The sequence below is a fragment of the Hippopotamus amphibius genome, chromosome 6 (assembly GCF_030028045.1).
Source record: "Hippopotamus amphibius kiboko isolate mHipAmp2 chromosome 6, mHipAmp2.hap2, whole genome shotgun sequence".
Lineage (NCBI taxonomy): Eukaryota > Metazoa > Chordata > Mammalia > Artiodactyla > Hippopotamidae > Hippopotamus > Hippopotamus amphibius.
The window spans coordinates 118929843-118942852 of NC_080191.1; the positions used below are offsets into that span (position 1 = coordinate 118929843).

Here is a 13010-nt window from a genome sequence, read left to right on the forward strand (position 1 = left end):
TATTAAGGAATGCAATGTGCTCTTGACAGATATATGAAGAGTCGATTAAAACCGTGGAATGAGAACTTAGTTCTCTTTATTCCTTTTATTCAAAAGACCATGAAGTATACAGTAAGTATTTAAAATGCTTATCAGTAACAGTTCTTGGATACAAGGGAAAGTGCCAACATAGAAATCCTTTAATGAGAGAAAGCAGATAGGATCAGGGATCAGATCAGCTGAGACTCAAGTGGTAGTGAGAAACACAGTTTCAGGGGGCATTCCAGCTCAGAATCAGAGGATACAAGGAATGAGAGGAGGCCAGGGGGAATCATCAGGGGAGTTATCAAAGGATCTGCACATGGAGCAGCTGCTTTGATCAGTTTGCTCTGTGCTGAGCTAAAACAGCAATGGGATCAGCCCTAGACTGAGGTAAGAAGCATGGGTACTGAGTTCTAGGGAGCCACCTGATCTCAGAAGGTATGGAAATCTTCACATACATAAGACTCATTGTCAGGACTTCCCTGGTGGTGCAGCAGTTAAGAATCCGCCTGCCAATGCAGGAGATACAGGTTCGAGCCCCGGTCCAAGAAGATGACACATGCTGCAGAGCAACTAAGCCCATGTGCCACAACTACTGAAGCCCGAGTACCTAGAACCCATGCTCCCCAACAAGAGAAGCCATTGCAGTGAGAAGCCTGTGCACCACAACCAAGAGTAGCCCAAATAAATAAAGTTTATTCAAAAAAAAAAAAAAAAGACTCATTGTCAGAACAGTCTACCTTAACTCTCACAGATATTGAACACAGGTCACAGTGAATAAGCAAACAACCAGGCAGGCACAAGTACAAAAGAGCTAAACTAAGAATCACCAAACATTAAGAAAAACCCATATGAAGAAAGATGCCAAAAGAAGAAGTAAGACCACTTCAAAAACAAGATTATTTAATTCCTCAGAGAGAACTAAGGTGACATTACAGCCAGGAAAAAGGGATAAACATAAATCTTTCAAAATATAAAGAAAATTTGAAAAAGGAAAAAGAAACAAACTTCAACATGACTAATAATAAGTGGTTACAAGTTAAAATAATGTGACACAATTTTTATGTTCACTGGATCAACATATTAAAAGGGCTGGCAGAAATGCAAAAAGATAGAAACTCTCCCACAGTGTTGGTGGGTTGTAACTCTTAACTCCTTTAGGGTATGCAATTTGGCAGAAATGTTATTAAAAAGGAACATACCTTTCAATCAATAATTTCATTTCTAGGAATCCATCCTACAAAATACAAACATTTATAAAGAAGTACAAAATATTCACTGCAACACAGCTTTGGTGGAGAATAATTGGAAATAAGCAAAACATCCATCAGTAGAGGTATGAATATTTAATGACTAATGGCCACCAATAATTAATGCCAGGAAATGTTAACAAGGCTTTATAAAGAGAGGACTGGAGCTCTTCATACAGACATGACAAGATTGATAAAATGCATTACATGAAAAAGGGATAAACCATATATATATATATATATATATATATATATAAAGATCTCATATATTTTTTAAACATATAGGTATTTACACACAAAGCTAACCTGTTCACAAAGTTATCTCTGGGAGAAAGGTTAAGTGGTGGTTATTAAAAAAACTTTCATTTTCAGTTTCACACAATTTATTAATTGTACTATGTGCCCATTAAAAAAAAAAAGGTACATCAAACCTGGGCAAGAATATTGCATCTTTAGTAAGAAGGGGACTCTCTGGTTTAGGTAAGACAGCAGTACATCATAGCAGAAAAAATAAAAATTAATTTATGCTTCTGATGTTCAAGGAGCAATATTAAAACTAATAAAGGATAACTACAAACAGGCATGAGAATGAAGATACGCCTATATAACTGTTATCTCTTAAACTGTAATTACGTGTTTCAGTAATTGCCAGACAAGCTGATAAGTGTACACTTGTAATAAACTTATTTCATTAAAGAGAATTACATGTGACCTTTGAACAACATGGGGTTTAGAGGCACACCCTGCACAGTCAAAAAACCCATGTATAATTTTACAGTTGATACTCTGTATCTGAGATTCTGCATGAATGAATTCAACCAACCTACAGATATGTGGTATTACAGTACGTATTTAATGAAAAAAAGTCTGTATATAAGAGGACCCACACAGTTCAAACCTGTTTTGTTCAAGGGTCAACTGTACTCTTAAACTATCTGTAGTAGCAGATAACTTGCACAGCAGGGCTAGGAAATTCTGGAGGATTCTAATGGTAAAGCAGAAGACAGCCTGGGGAAACAGCCAAAACAATCTTGAGAAAGAAGAGCGGAGGTGAGTCAATCATGCTCCCTGACTTCAGACTACACTACAAAACTACAATAATCAAAACAGTATGGTACTGGCACAAAAACAGACACATAGATCAACGGAACTGGACAGAAAGCCCAGGAATAAACCCACACACTTATGGTCAATCTACAACAAAGGAGAAAAGACAGTTTCTTCAATAAGTGGCACTGGGAAAACCAGACAGCTATATGTAAAACAATGAAATCAGAACATTCTGTAACACCACATACAAAAATAAATTCAAAATGGTACTATAAAACTCCTAGAGAAAAACATAGGCAAAACACTCTTCGACATAAATCACAGCAATATTTTTTTGGATCAGTCAACTAGAGTGATGGAAACAAAAGCAAAAATAAACAAATGGGACATAGTTAAACTTAGAAGCTTTTGCACAGCAAAGGAAATCATAAACAAAATGAAAAGACAACCTACAGAATGGAAGAAAATATTTATAAATGATGCAACCAATAAGGGATTAATTTCCAAAATATACAAACAGCCTATACAGTTCAATATCAAAAACAACCAAATCAAAAAATGGACTGAAACAGACATTTCTCCAAAGAAGACATACAGATGGCCAACAGACACAAGAAAAGATGCTCAACATCTCTACTTATTAGAGAAATGCAAAGCAAAACAACAATGAAGTACTACCTCACACCAATCAGAACAGCCATCATCAAAAAGTCTACAATTAATAAATGCTGGAAGAACTTCCCTGGTGGCACAGTGGTTAAGAATCCACCTGCCAATGCAGGGAACACGGGTTCAATTCCTGGTCTGGGAAGATCCCACATGCTGCGGAGCAACTAAGCCCATGCACCAAAACTGCAAAAGCCTAGAACCAGTGCTCTGCAAGAAGAGAAGCCACCACAATGAGAAGGCTGCACACTGTAATGAAGAATAGTCCCTGCTCACCACAACTAGAGAAAGCCTGCGCGCAGCAATGAAGTGCTAGAAAGGGAGCAGAGAAAAGGGAACCCTATTACACTGTTGGTGGGAATGTAAATTGGTACAGCCACTATGGAAGACAGTATAGAGTCTCCTTAAAAAACTAAAAATAGAGTGGCCATATGATCCAACTAGTCCACTCCTGGGCATATACCCAGAAAAGATGAAAAGATTAAAAAGATCCATGCACAGCAATGTTCACAGCAGCACTATTTACAACAGCCTAGACGAAGCAACCTAAATGTCCATCGACAGATGAATGGATAAAGAAGATGTGCTCTGTGTGTGTGTGTGTGTGTGTGTGTGTGTGTGTGTGTGTGTGTATTCCCACAATGGAATAGTACTCAGTCATAAAAGAATGAAGTAATTCCTACTGTATAGCACAGGGAACTATATTCTAAATCCTGTGATAAACCATAATGGAAAAGAATATGTGTATATATATGTATAATAATCACTTTGTTGTAGAGTAGAAATTAACACAACAGTGTAAATCAGCTATTCTTCAATACAATAAATTTTTTAAAAAAGAATGAAATAATGCCATTTGCAGGAACACGGATGAACCTAGAGATTAACTAAGTGAACATACAAATCAACTTCTGTACAAAATAGAAATAGAAACAGACGTAGAAAACAAACTTACAGTTACTGAAGGGGAAAGGTGGAGGGGATAAACTAGGACTTAGAGATTAACAGATACACACTACTATATATAAAATAGATAATCAGTGAGGACCTACTGTACAGCACAGGGGAACTATACTCATTATCTTGTAATAACCTATAATGGAAAAGAATCTGAAAAAATATATATATATAAAACTGAATCAGTTTTCTGTACACCTAAAACACAGTAAATCAACTGTACTTCAATTAAAACAGAGAGAAAAAGAGAAGGAAAAAAAAGGGGGGAAAAAAAGAAGACAGCCTGGGCCAGATGTTTCTCCAACTAGCCAACATTAAATACTGCTTTCACTCTGTGCAAATAACAAAAGCATATACATTAACTCCATTTGCCTCCTGGCTTCTATCTAATTACCATTCTATATAGAATAGCATTACTTAAGTCACTTGAAAGCTATAAACTGATGACATGAAAAGAAAATATCAGATTGAAACACAGCAAAGTCTTAAAGTGAAAGTCAAAAAATTAAATTAAAAAGTACAAGTGGTAGAAATATCATATACATTGCACACTAAATAATCTGTTTTGTAGTCTTTTGGGCAGAAACAATGGGAATGGTGTGTGTAGCAGAGACTGCTATTTGTCTCTCAATACGCATTCTCCCCTTCTTATTTTATTAACTAAAATCTCTTACTCTTAGCCAAGCACATGACTGCCCAGCTAAAGACTACATTTCCCAGCCTCATTTATGGTTAGGTATGGCCATGTGACTATGTTATGGCTGATGAGATGTGAGCAGAAATGAGGCACATTAATGACAGCCTCAAAAAAAATGGGTGTGGGCTCTAGTCTTGCTTTTCCTGTTTCTGCGGGCTGGAAGGTTGTAATGTACGAAGCTGAAGTACCAACGTTAAACGAGACGGAAACTACATAGTAACGTGAAAGAGTGCCAAGATGCAAGAAACCTGGGTCCCTAGCACTGCAAAACGTGCCTTGAATATATCTGCTCTGTTACATCAGAGAAATAAAGAAAATTACAGCCTCCTCACTCAACTGAATAATATTTTTAAAGATGGTACTGTTAATCTATCAAGTGTCATAGCATCCCTTACAGACTAGCTGCTGAACCTGTGCTTTTAACAGTAAAGGGCTTACCACTGAACACAGAGCAACCACAAATAGCTGCCATTTAACAAAATATCAGCATGTACATACTCACACTCAGACAGCTCTTGCATATGAGGATGGTCTTCTGCAAGTTCATTACCGTAAATGACATGAAAGAAACTAATGATGAGCACAACTTTGTAATAAGGGCTATTTTAAAACCTTGATACTTACTGATACATTAGCACTATCACTGCTTGCAATTTCAGCTGCCTTTTCAATAATCTGTTTAAAAAAAATTTTAAAAATTAACATTTGGCTCTTGTATTTGTAAAATAAGTGTAAATGACTACACTTGTACATAGACTATAAGGAGCTACATACAATCTGGCATTTCTGTGGTTATAACGTAAGCATGAACTTTAAATGCAAAATGGTATTATGCAGTGATTCCCAATCTTCAAACTCTTGACAATCAGGAAGCAATGGTATTACTACAAAGGAATGTTAACTCCCAGGGTATACTAGGATTGTCTATAGATAAAATAAGCAGTGACTTGTGTATGTGAACAAATTTTTAATATAGGTAAGTGTCTTCTGGTTAAGAAAATACAAAGGCATGTAAGAGTTACTAAACACAGAATAAGTTTTTGTCATTTGTCATGTTTTCTTCTAAATTAACGGATAACAAAAGTATAAGTGATGTCAAGAGAGAACCTATAAATATTTTTTAAATTCATTAAGTTAAAAAGAGGCTCTGATTCTTGAAAGGATGGGAAACCCACTAGTCTACTGGGAAGGCTCAGTTGGGTGAAAAGACCCGATGATCCATACCCAGTTACTGAGTTAACAGATTCTCCAGAGATAATCTAATCATATCTTTATGTGTGAAATGCATTGGGAATTTGCATTCTATTTCATAAGGTTGTTTTGTTATTGTTGTTGTTGTTGTGGCCACATGGCGTGGCATGTGGGATCTTAGTTCCCAACCAGGGATCGAACCCAAGCCCCCTGCAGTGGAAGTGCGAAGTCTTGACCACTGGAACGCTGGGAAGTCCAAGGTTATTATGTGATAAAATGAGATTATAAGTTATTAAAATTATGCAATAACCATAAAAGTGATTTGAAAAGCAAAATGTATATGAGTGAATACAGCAAAAACATTAAATAAAAATACAAGGAACTTTCACTTTTTATATCTGCATTATGTTATTTTAAATAATCATATATAAAACAGTACAATTAAAAGAAAACCAATATTTAAAGACTACAATCTCCATCCCAAGTAGATCTTGAAAGACAGACACTCCAAGGGATCAGGAAGCCAAAAGGAAAGTTTAGTGACCAGCTGTAGACGACTCTGTTGACAACAATGCTGAAATAGAACATTTTAAAGAAACTGGGGTACTCTTAAAATATTAGATTAAAAATACTTAAATTTGCACAAGATGTTATATTTGTAAAACCACTTCAAAACGCATCTCATTTGATCCAAGAGAAACTATAAATGACTGTTGAACACATCCCACAATTGAACACAAAAAAAGTCAGAGCTCAGTCTATTAACTGTATCACAAGTAGCTACAGCTTATGGATAAATTCCTATTTTAAAAGGAATAAAAGCCATGGCATAAATGTAATAGATGCATCAAAATGCACCTTCTACTCAGTGTACACTAAGGTATATGGTTCATGACATATTTGAGATTTCTACTGTAATAATCACAAATTTTAATTTGGTTGGTTATTACTGATTTGAAAAACATTTTAGAAGAAAATGAAAGGAAAAATTACTTTTAAGGTAGATAAAATTCAATTAAAATGAAAGTAAAGGAAGAAACATTTGAGTTACATTAAATTTACATACTACATGTAAAATCTACTCTAAATTTCGTAGTGCTGAACGTTAAAATACAATTAAGTGTATAAGTAGATTAACTGAAATTTTAGTATAATTAATCAATTTTTAAAGGCAGCTTGGTCTCAAATGGATTAAGTAAATAAAATAAACTTCTTATTTACTATCTGAGAATTTGCTCAAAGATTTCCTCACAAAAATCAGCATCAATCACACCTGAAAAAAAGATGCCAAACCTGGAGATAAAACATATGACATCTCAGCTCTCTTAGCATGTAAATTATCACAGCCCAATTTTCAACCCCCACCAAACACTCTCCGTATCCCCAAGACATGCAGCCTGTACAGTAAGGAATGTGTTTAGAAATGGAAGCCCTTGCTATAAATTCTACAAAAATAATAGCACCTTAGGAAGTCCTACTAATAATAATATTCAACATAAATAATCTGTTCTTGGAATACCAACTCTAATACAGCAGTGATTGTCTTTAACCTGAACCAACATGCTGGGCATGTTTCACTGCAAATTTCACATGTTTAGAGTTACATATGAATGCACTTACAGCCCTTTTAAGTTGAAAAGGACCTCAGAGAACAATTATGATTTCCTCGTTTTATAAATGAGGAATCTGAACTCCAGAGATGCCATGTTTCACTTGGTCAGTGATAAAGCCAGTACTAAACAGAGCTGGCTTCCTGCTCAGTGGTCATTCTACTGAACCAAGCTGTAAATGTATATGATATCTTAAAAGAGAAATAGACATATAGAGCTTAAACAATAAACATATAGAGCTGAGAACTAAAAATTCAATTATTTCATACATAGAGGCCCTTTAAATAATTAGCTTACCTTATCAAAGGGAGGATAGTAATAAGGTTGTTTCTTATTCTCCGGGAATTTGATGTGCAAAGCTGTTGCATTTTCAGTATATGGATTTGTTTGAACAGTTCCCATCGGATTCAACATTTCTTCAAGTTCATCTAAAACATGCAAATAATTTTGATTCTTAGGAAAATGTTTTTGAAACTAAAATATAACAAAATTTTAATGGATTTCAATCATGAAAATTACTTTAAAAGTGTGCCATCTAAGGGATGTTTGGCAGATAATATTAGTAAGCCTCTGCTTTTCTTAATGCTTGGCACAAAATTTGTTGTTTTTTTGTTTGTTTTTTAAGAACTTTTATTGAGATACAGTTAACATACAATAAACTGAATATATTTAGAGTGTACAATTTGATATGTCAATCTCCCAGTTCATTCCCCGCCAGCCCTCCTTGCTTTCCCCACTTGGTGTCCATAGGTTTGTTCTCTACATATGTGTCTCTACTTCTGCTTGGCACAAAATTTGAATGTGAGTTTACATACACCTTTAAAATGGAAAAGTTAACAAAATTAATAGCTACCTCACCTCTTTGTTCAAATTTGTTCAAGTATTCTCAATCTTGATTCTCAATTAAAAATTGGAACTGCTCTCGTTCCATCAAAATTAGGTGGTCCACAGGAATTTTTATTATTTCATTACTATACACCAGTTTCTTAATCACGTATGTTCTTATTTCCATGGTCATCACAGTACGCAAACTGATATTTTGAGAATCATCAATGGCATTCCTTTGGCACTGCTTCCTCTTCTCTACCACCCTAAATATGGTCCATTCACAGATTGCGCACGGGAATCAGAATTTCAATGCTATCTTAAGCCCTGGAGTTCATATAACTTTCTCATTTCACAGAGAAGTAAACTGGTGAAGAGACATTTAAACTCTGAGAAAACAGAGTTAGTAGTACAAATTAAAGTCTCCCCACTCCAAACTAATTTCTCTTTTCTTATAACTGATTTTTTGCATAGTTGTTCCTTTGTACTTCCTAAGGAAATAAAAGATAAAAGTACATTCTTTCCAGGCCTAATGTCCAGGTAGTATGCACACTCAGAACTATCTCCCAAAGCTAGAAAATCTTTATAAAGTATTTACAAGTTTCAGCTCCTTAATCAATCCTTTGCTTACCTTGTTTAATACTCGCAAATCTCAGGTTACATTTTGACCTGGACTGAAGGAATTCTCATCATTTATACACTCCTAAAGCTGATTTCTCAGCAAATTAATATCCTATATTTGTGGTATCTAACAGCATTATACTTATTTGTCCTATCAAATGCAACTTATCCAAAGTCAAGTGTAGCATTTTAGTATTATCAGCCCGAAACATAAGGAGAATAGAACACTGCACAGAATATGCTATTTTGTTTAAGAACAGGGAGAAAAGTAGAAATTTATATTTGTTTTTTCTGCTATATACATGAAGAATTCTGGCAATACAAAATCTACCAATAAATATGATTACAAACCTTCTAATGATGACCTAGAAACTCTAGAAGTTAAAGTATTTGTAGTTCCTGTGTTTCTGGTTGCTCCTACTAGGATAAATGGAATTCTAGAACCAAAACTTGCAGAACAAATATCTCTAATATTTTGTTAGAAATAAATTCAGGTCTATGGTATGCTAAGTTAATTGCCAAAAATTGTGAATTTTTCTAAAAATATCAGTCAAATTGCTTACTGATTTTGTAGAACATGTGTGAGTCTAAATGAAGATTTTCAAAAAAGTATACTGCTGAAATGAATATTTTTACTCTGTGAGACTACAGTTCCTCTTAAGAAATGTGTAAATGCACACTGCTCTCCTATATTTGGGGAATAACATGATTAGTGAAAATTATTGGAGGTATATGCTGGAAAAGGTAGGAATAAAAGAATATACACAAATATTAGGACATTAGAATATGTCCGTGGATAACTGATTCTCCAAAAACAATTTCTAAGGTAGCAACTACTAAGAACATGTTTAAATGTTTGTTACCCACAAAATAATTTTTAAATGCAAGGAAGTTCACAATTTTACTAAATATATTGACCAACTATAAAGATGGGGGGGGGGGGAACACTTACAATGCAAAGATAACACTAAAAATTTCCAACATTTGGGAAAGCAGTAGGAACAATGGGAAGAGTCAAGCAATCTTTTGTACAAATCCTAGATTTGAACCAAATACGTAAGACTGACTGACTTCTCACTGAGCTTTCCTTTTATCCTCTGTAAAATGGGTTAAAGCCATTTACCACACAGAGGTACTCCGAACAGTATATGAAAATATAGGTGTATGGAAGCTGTTCCTATTAGCTCAAATTTCAAGCCAAAGCCAACTAAAGAATAAGTGCTTTACTATCCATTCCATGTTAGTTAATGTTAGTGAATGTTCCTTCCAGTGTAGAAGTAGAAATTTAGTACATCTCGGAACAATAGAGGCTGTTATAAAGCATACACTGTTCCTTAGAAGAATTTCTAAAAAACCTATAAAAACATTTAAAATGAGAAAATATTCATCAAAATATATTCAGGAAAAAATCACTTTTAAATATATTAAAATAATCTTTAGTAATCTGTTTTAGAATAAATAATAAAAATATGAAAAGATGGTTTCTCCGCTGGACTGAAAAAAAAAAAGTGAGTCATAAAGAAATGTTAACTAGTCCACATGCCTAAAATTACTCTTTAACCGTAAGGATTAGGATATAAATCTTACCAGGAAATGAAGACCAGCTGTGCAATATTATATCTCCAGATCTCAACTGTCCTTTAAAGTCAAAAACCATCGTATTTACCCAGGCTACAGGATAATGCTGTTGAAAAAAATACCATTGCATAAATATGCTAAGCATGTACTTTTAAGGTGTGAACACGCACATGCTCTTTGCTTCAATAATGTTGGTTCCAGAAGTTTCTAGAGTTCTAGATGATTTCCCCCTAAATTATCCAATATAAAAACAAGATGTACGTGGAAAGATGTTCAACATCTTTATAATGGTAAAAGAAAATCCTAAAAGCCAATTACTACTTCACAATAAAACAGAATAACCAAACTACAGAATATTTATTGTGCAGCTATTGCAAATGATGAGGAATTTATAATCATTCATGAAAATGTGTGGGATATAATGTCAGATTATATGTTTTAAGAGCTTTCAGTCTACATAAATCTTAATTTAGCAAAAGGCAACGTCCCTAGGTATTGTAGAATTTATTTATGTTTCTAAAAAGGAAGCACCAAGCTAACAGGACTTTTATGTAAACACTAAGGAAATAACTCTTATGTGACTTTTTAGACAATAAAATTCATTTTTAAAAAACTATGATAATAATCAGAGGAAATGCTTACTTTCTCATGTTAAGAAAAAAAGGATACAAATTCATGTAGATAAATATAGTAACCATTTTTTAATACTGCATAAAATTCATGTCCCCATCCTCCAAAAAAAAAACTTTCCATAAAGTAAGACAAAAATGAAAATGACTTGAATAAAAATTTGAAATGGAAGATGAGAATATGAGGAAAGGTTCACCATCCTTTGTCCACAATTTCAAAGTCCAAGAAACTCTGAAAACTAAAGATTTGTTCATAACACATTTGGCAGTAAAACATGACCAAAAATAACATGAAGCTAACTGACAGCCTTCGTTTGTCTCATTTAGTGAGAATATTCATATCTTTTACTGCTAGAAACTGATGGGAAGAGAAGAGAAGAGAAGAGAAGAGAAGAGAAGAGAAGAGAAGAGAAGAGAAGAGAAGAGAAGAGAAGGGAAGAGAAAAAAGAAACTGATGGGTTTGATCACAGAGTTGTGTCCCAGACTCTACAAGGTGTGTTGAGTGATCTATGATCTTTCTAAAATGCATAAAATTTTGAATTCTCAAACATATCTGGAACCTGAATTTTCAATTAAAGGACTGTGGACCTGTAATATTTTAAATCTCTTCATTCTAAAAGCATTACATTTATAATAGAATACTTACAGTATGACATTTACTAAAATAAATTTGTCAAAAGAAAAGTGAAAAGGACATAAAATGGAGACTTACTGTCTTTTTAAAAATCAGTTCTTAGGGACCAAAGTTATATGGCATAATTTCATTTTCATTACTTTATTATTTCAAAGCTTTAAAATTATTCCATTATGTTATTATTATTATTCCATTATAAAAAGTTTTCATAAGTTAGTATATAATTACCACTTTTCCAGATTTCCTGATGGTCTGATATTTAGAGGGATTAATAGTTTTAGTTGATTTCTTCGTTTTCACTTTATCCAAAACTGCATAAACAGCAAAACATAATCGAGCCATTCGTGGGAGGTCGCAAGTATTGATATCAAATTCCAGTGGTTCATTCCAAACATGATCATTTTTCCCTGATATCTCTGAGCTTACCACGGTTTTACAAAGGAGTTCGGTACCATGAAAAAGGCCAGCTCTGACATGAACCTGTAATGATGGAGACAAAAACAAATATAGAATCATGAATACTACACCATTAAAACACTTTTATTTGGAAGAATGAAGAAACACATATTGGCAGAAGAAGCAGACAAACTCTAGGAAAGCCTATTCATCCATAGAACCATTAGACTATAATTAATTAGCATATAATTCACCAAACTGTTAGTTTAACCTCTTTTTCACTCACTTAGTAGACCAGCTAAAAAACTGCCAAAGGTCTCAATGCTATAAATGGGTCTAAAGAAACTAAGACCATAAATATAAAAAATACTAAAAATATAAAAATATGAAAACTACTATCATACGCTTACTTCCACTCACTCCATTTACTTGGGGCCTTGTCTGTATAGTTGGGAAGGAAGGGGTGGATAAAATACCTCCAAAGTCTCTTCCTACTTCCAAATAATTTATGAATTGGTCATTATAAAAGTCAACTTAAAGATATTCTATCCATATTTATGATGATCCTAGACACCACTCTTTCATTTTTCCCTAAAGACTCAGGTACAGAGTGATGCAGAACATATGTAACATGTCCCAGAAAATTTTATTCAGTCATTTATATAGTTTTTTAAAGCAACATGATGTGGAGGACTTCCTTGCTGGTCCAGTTGGTAAGACTGCGTGCTTCCAATGCAGGGAGCCCGGGTTCCATTCCTGGTCAGGGAACAAGATCCCACATGCCACAACTAAGAAGTCCACATGCTGCAACTAAAGATCACGTGTGCCACCATGAAGATCCCAAGTGCCGCAACTAAGATCCAGCACAGCCAAAATAAGTAAATA

At 34.2% G+C, this 13010-nt stretch overlaps 1 protein-coding gene across 7 annotated transcripts in view; it reads right to left on the reverse strand.

Annotated features, from left to right (window-relative positions):
• The window catches only part of PIK3CB (phosphatidylinositol-4,5-bisphosphate 3-kinase catalytic subunit beta), a 186630-nt gene that overhangs the window by 51243 nt on the left and 122377 nt on the right, over positions 1–13010 (reverse strand). For all 7 annotated transcript variants that reach the window (XM_057738334.1, XM_057738336.1, XM_057738338.1 and 4 more), the window contains 4 exons: positions 11958–12209; positions 10476–10572; positions 7740–7870; positions 5266–5316 (listed from right to left, as the gene is read on the reverse strand). In XM_057738334.1, the coding sequence (XP_057594317.1) occupies positions 5266–5316; positions 7740–7870; positions 10476–10572; positions 11958–12209 (531 nt within the window). The remainder of the gene's footprint in view (positions 1–5265; positions 5317–7739; positions 7871–10475; positions 10573–11957; positions 12210–13010) is intronic.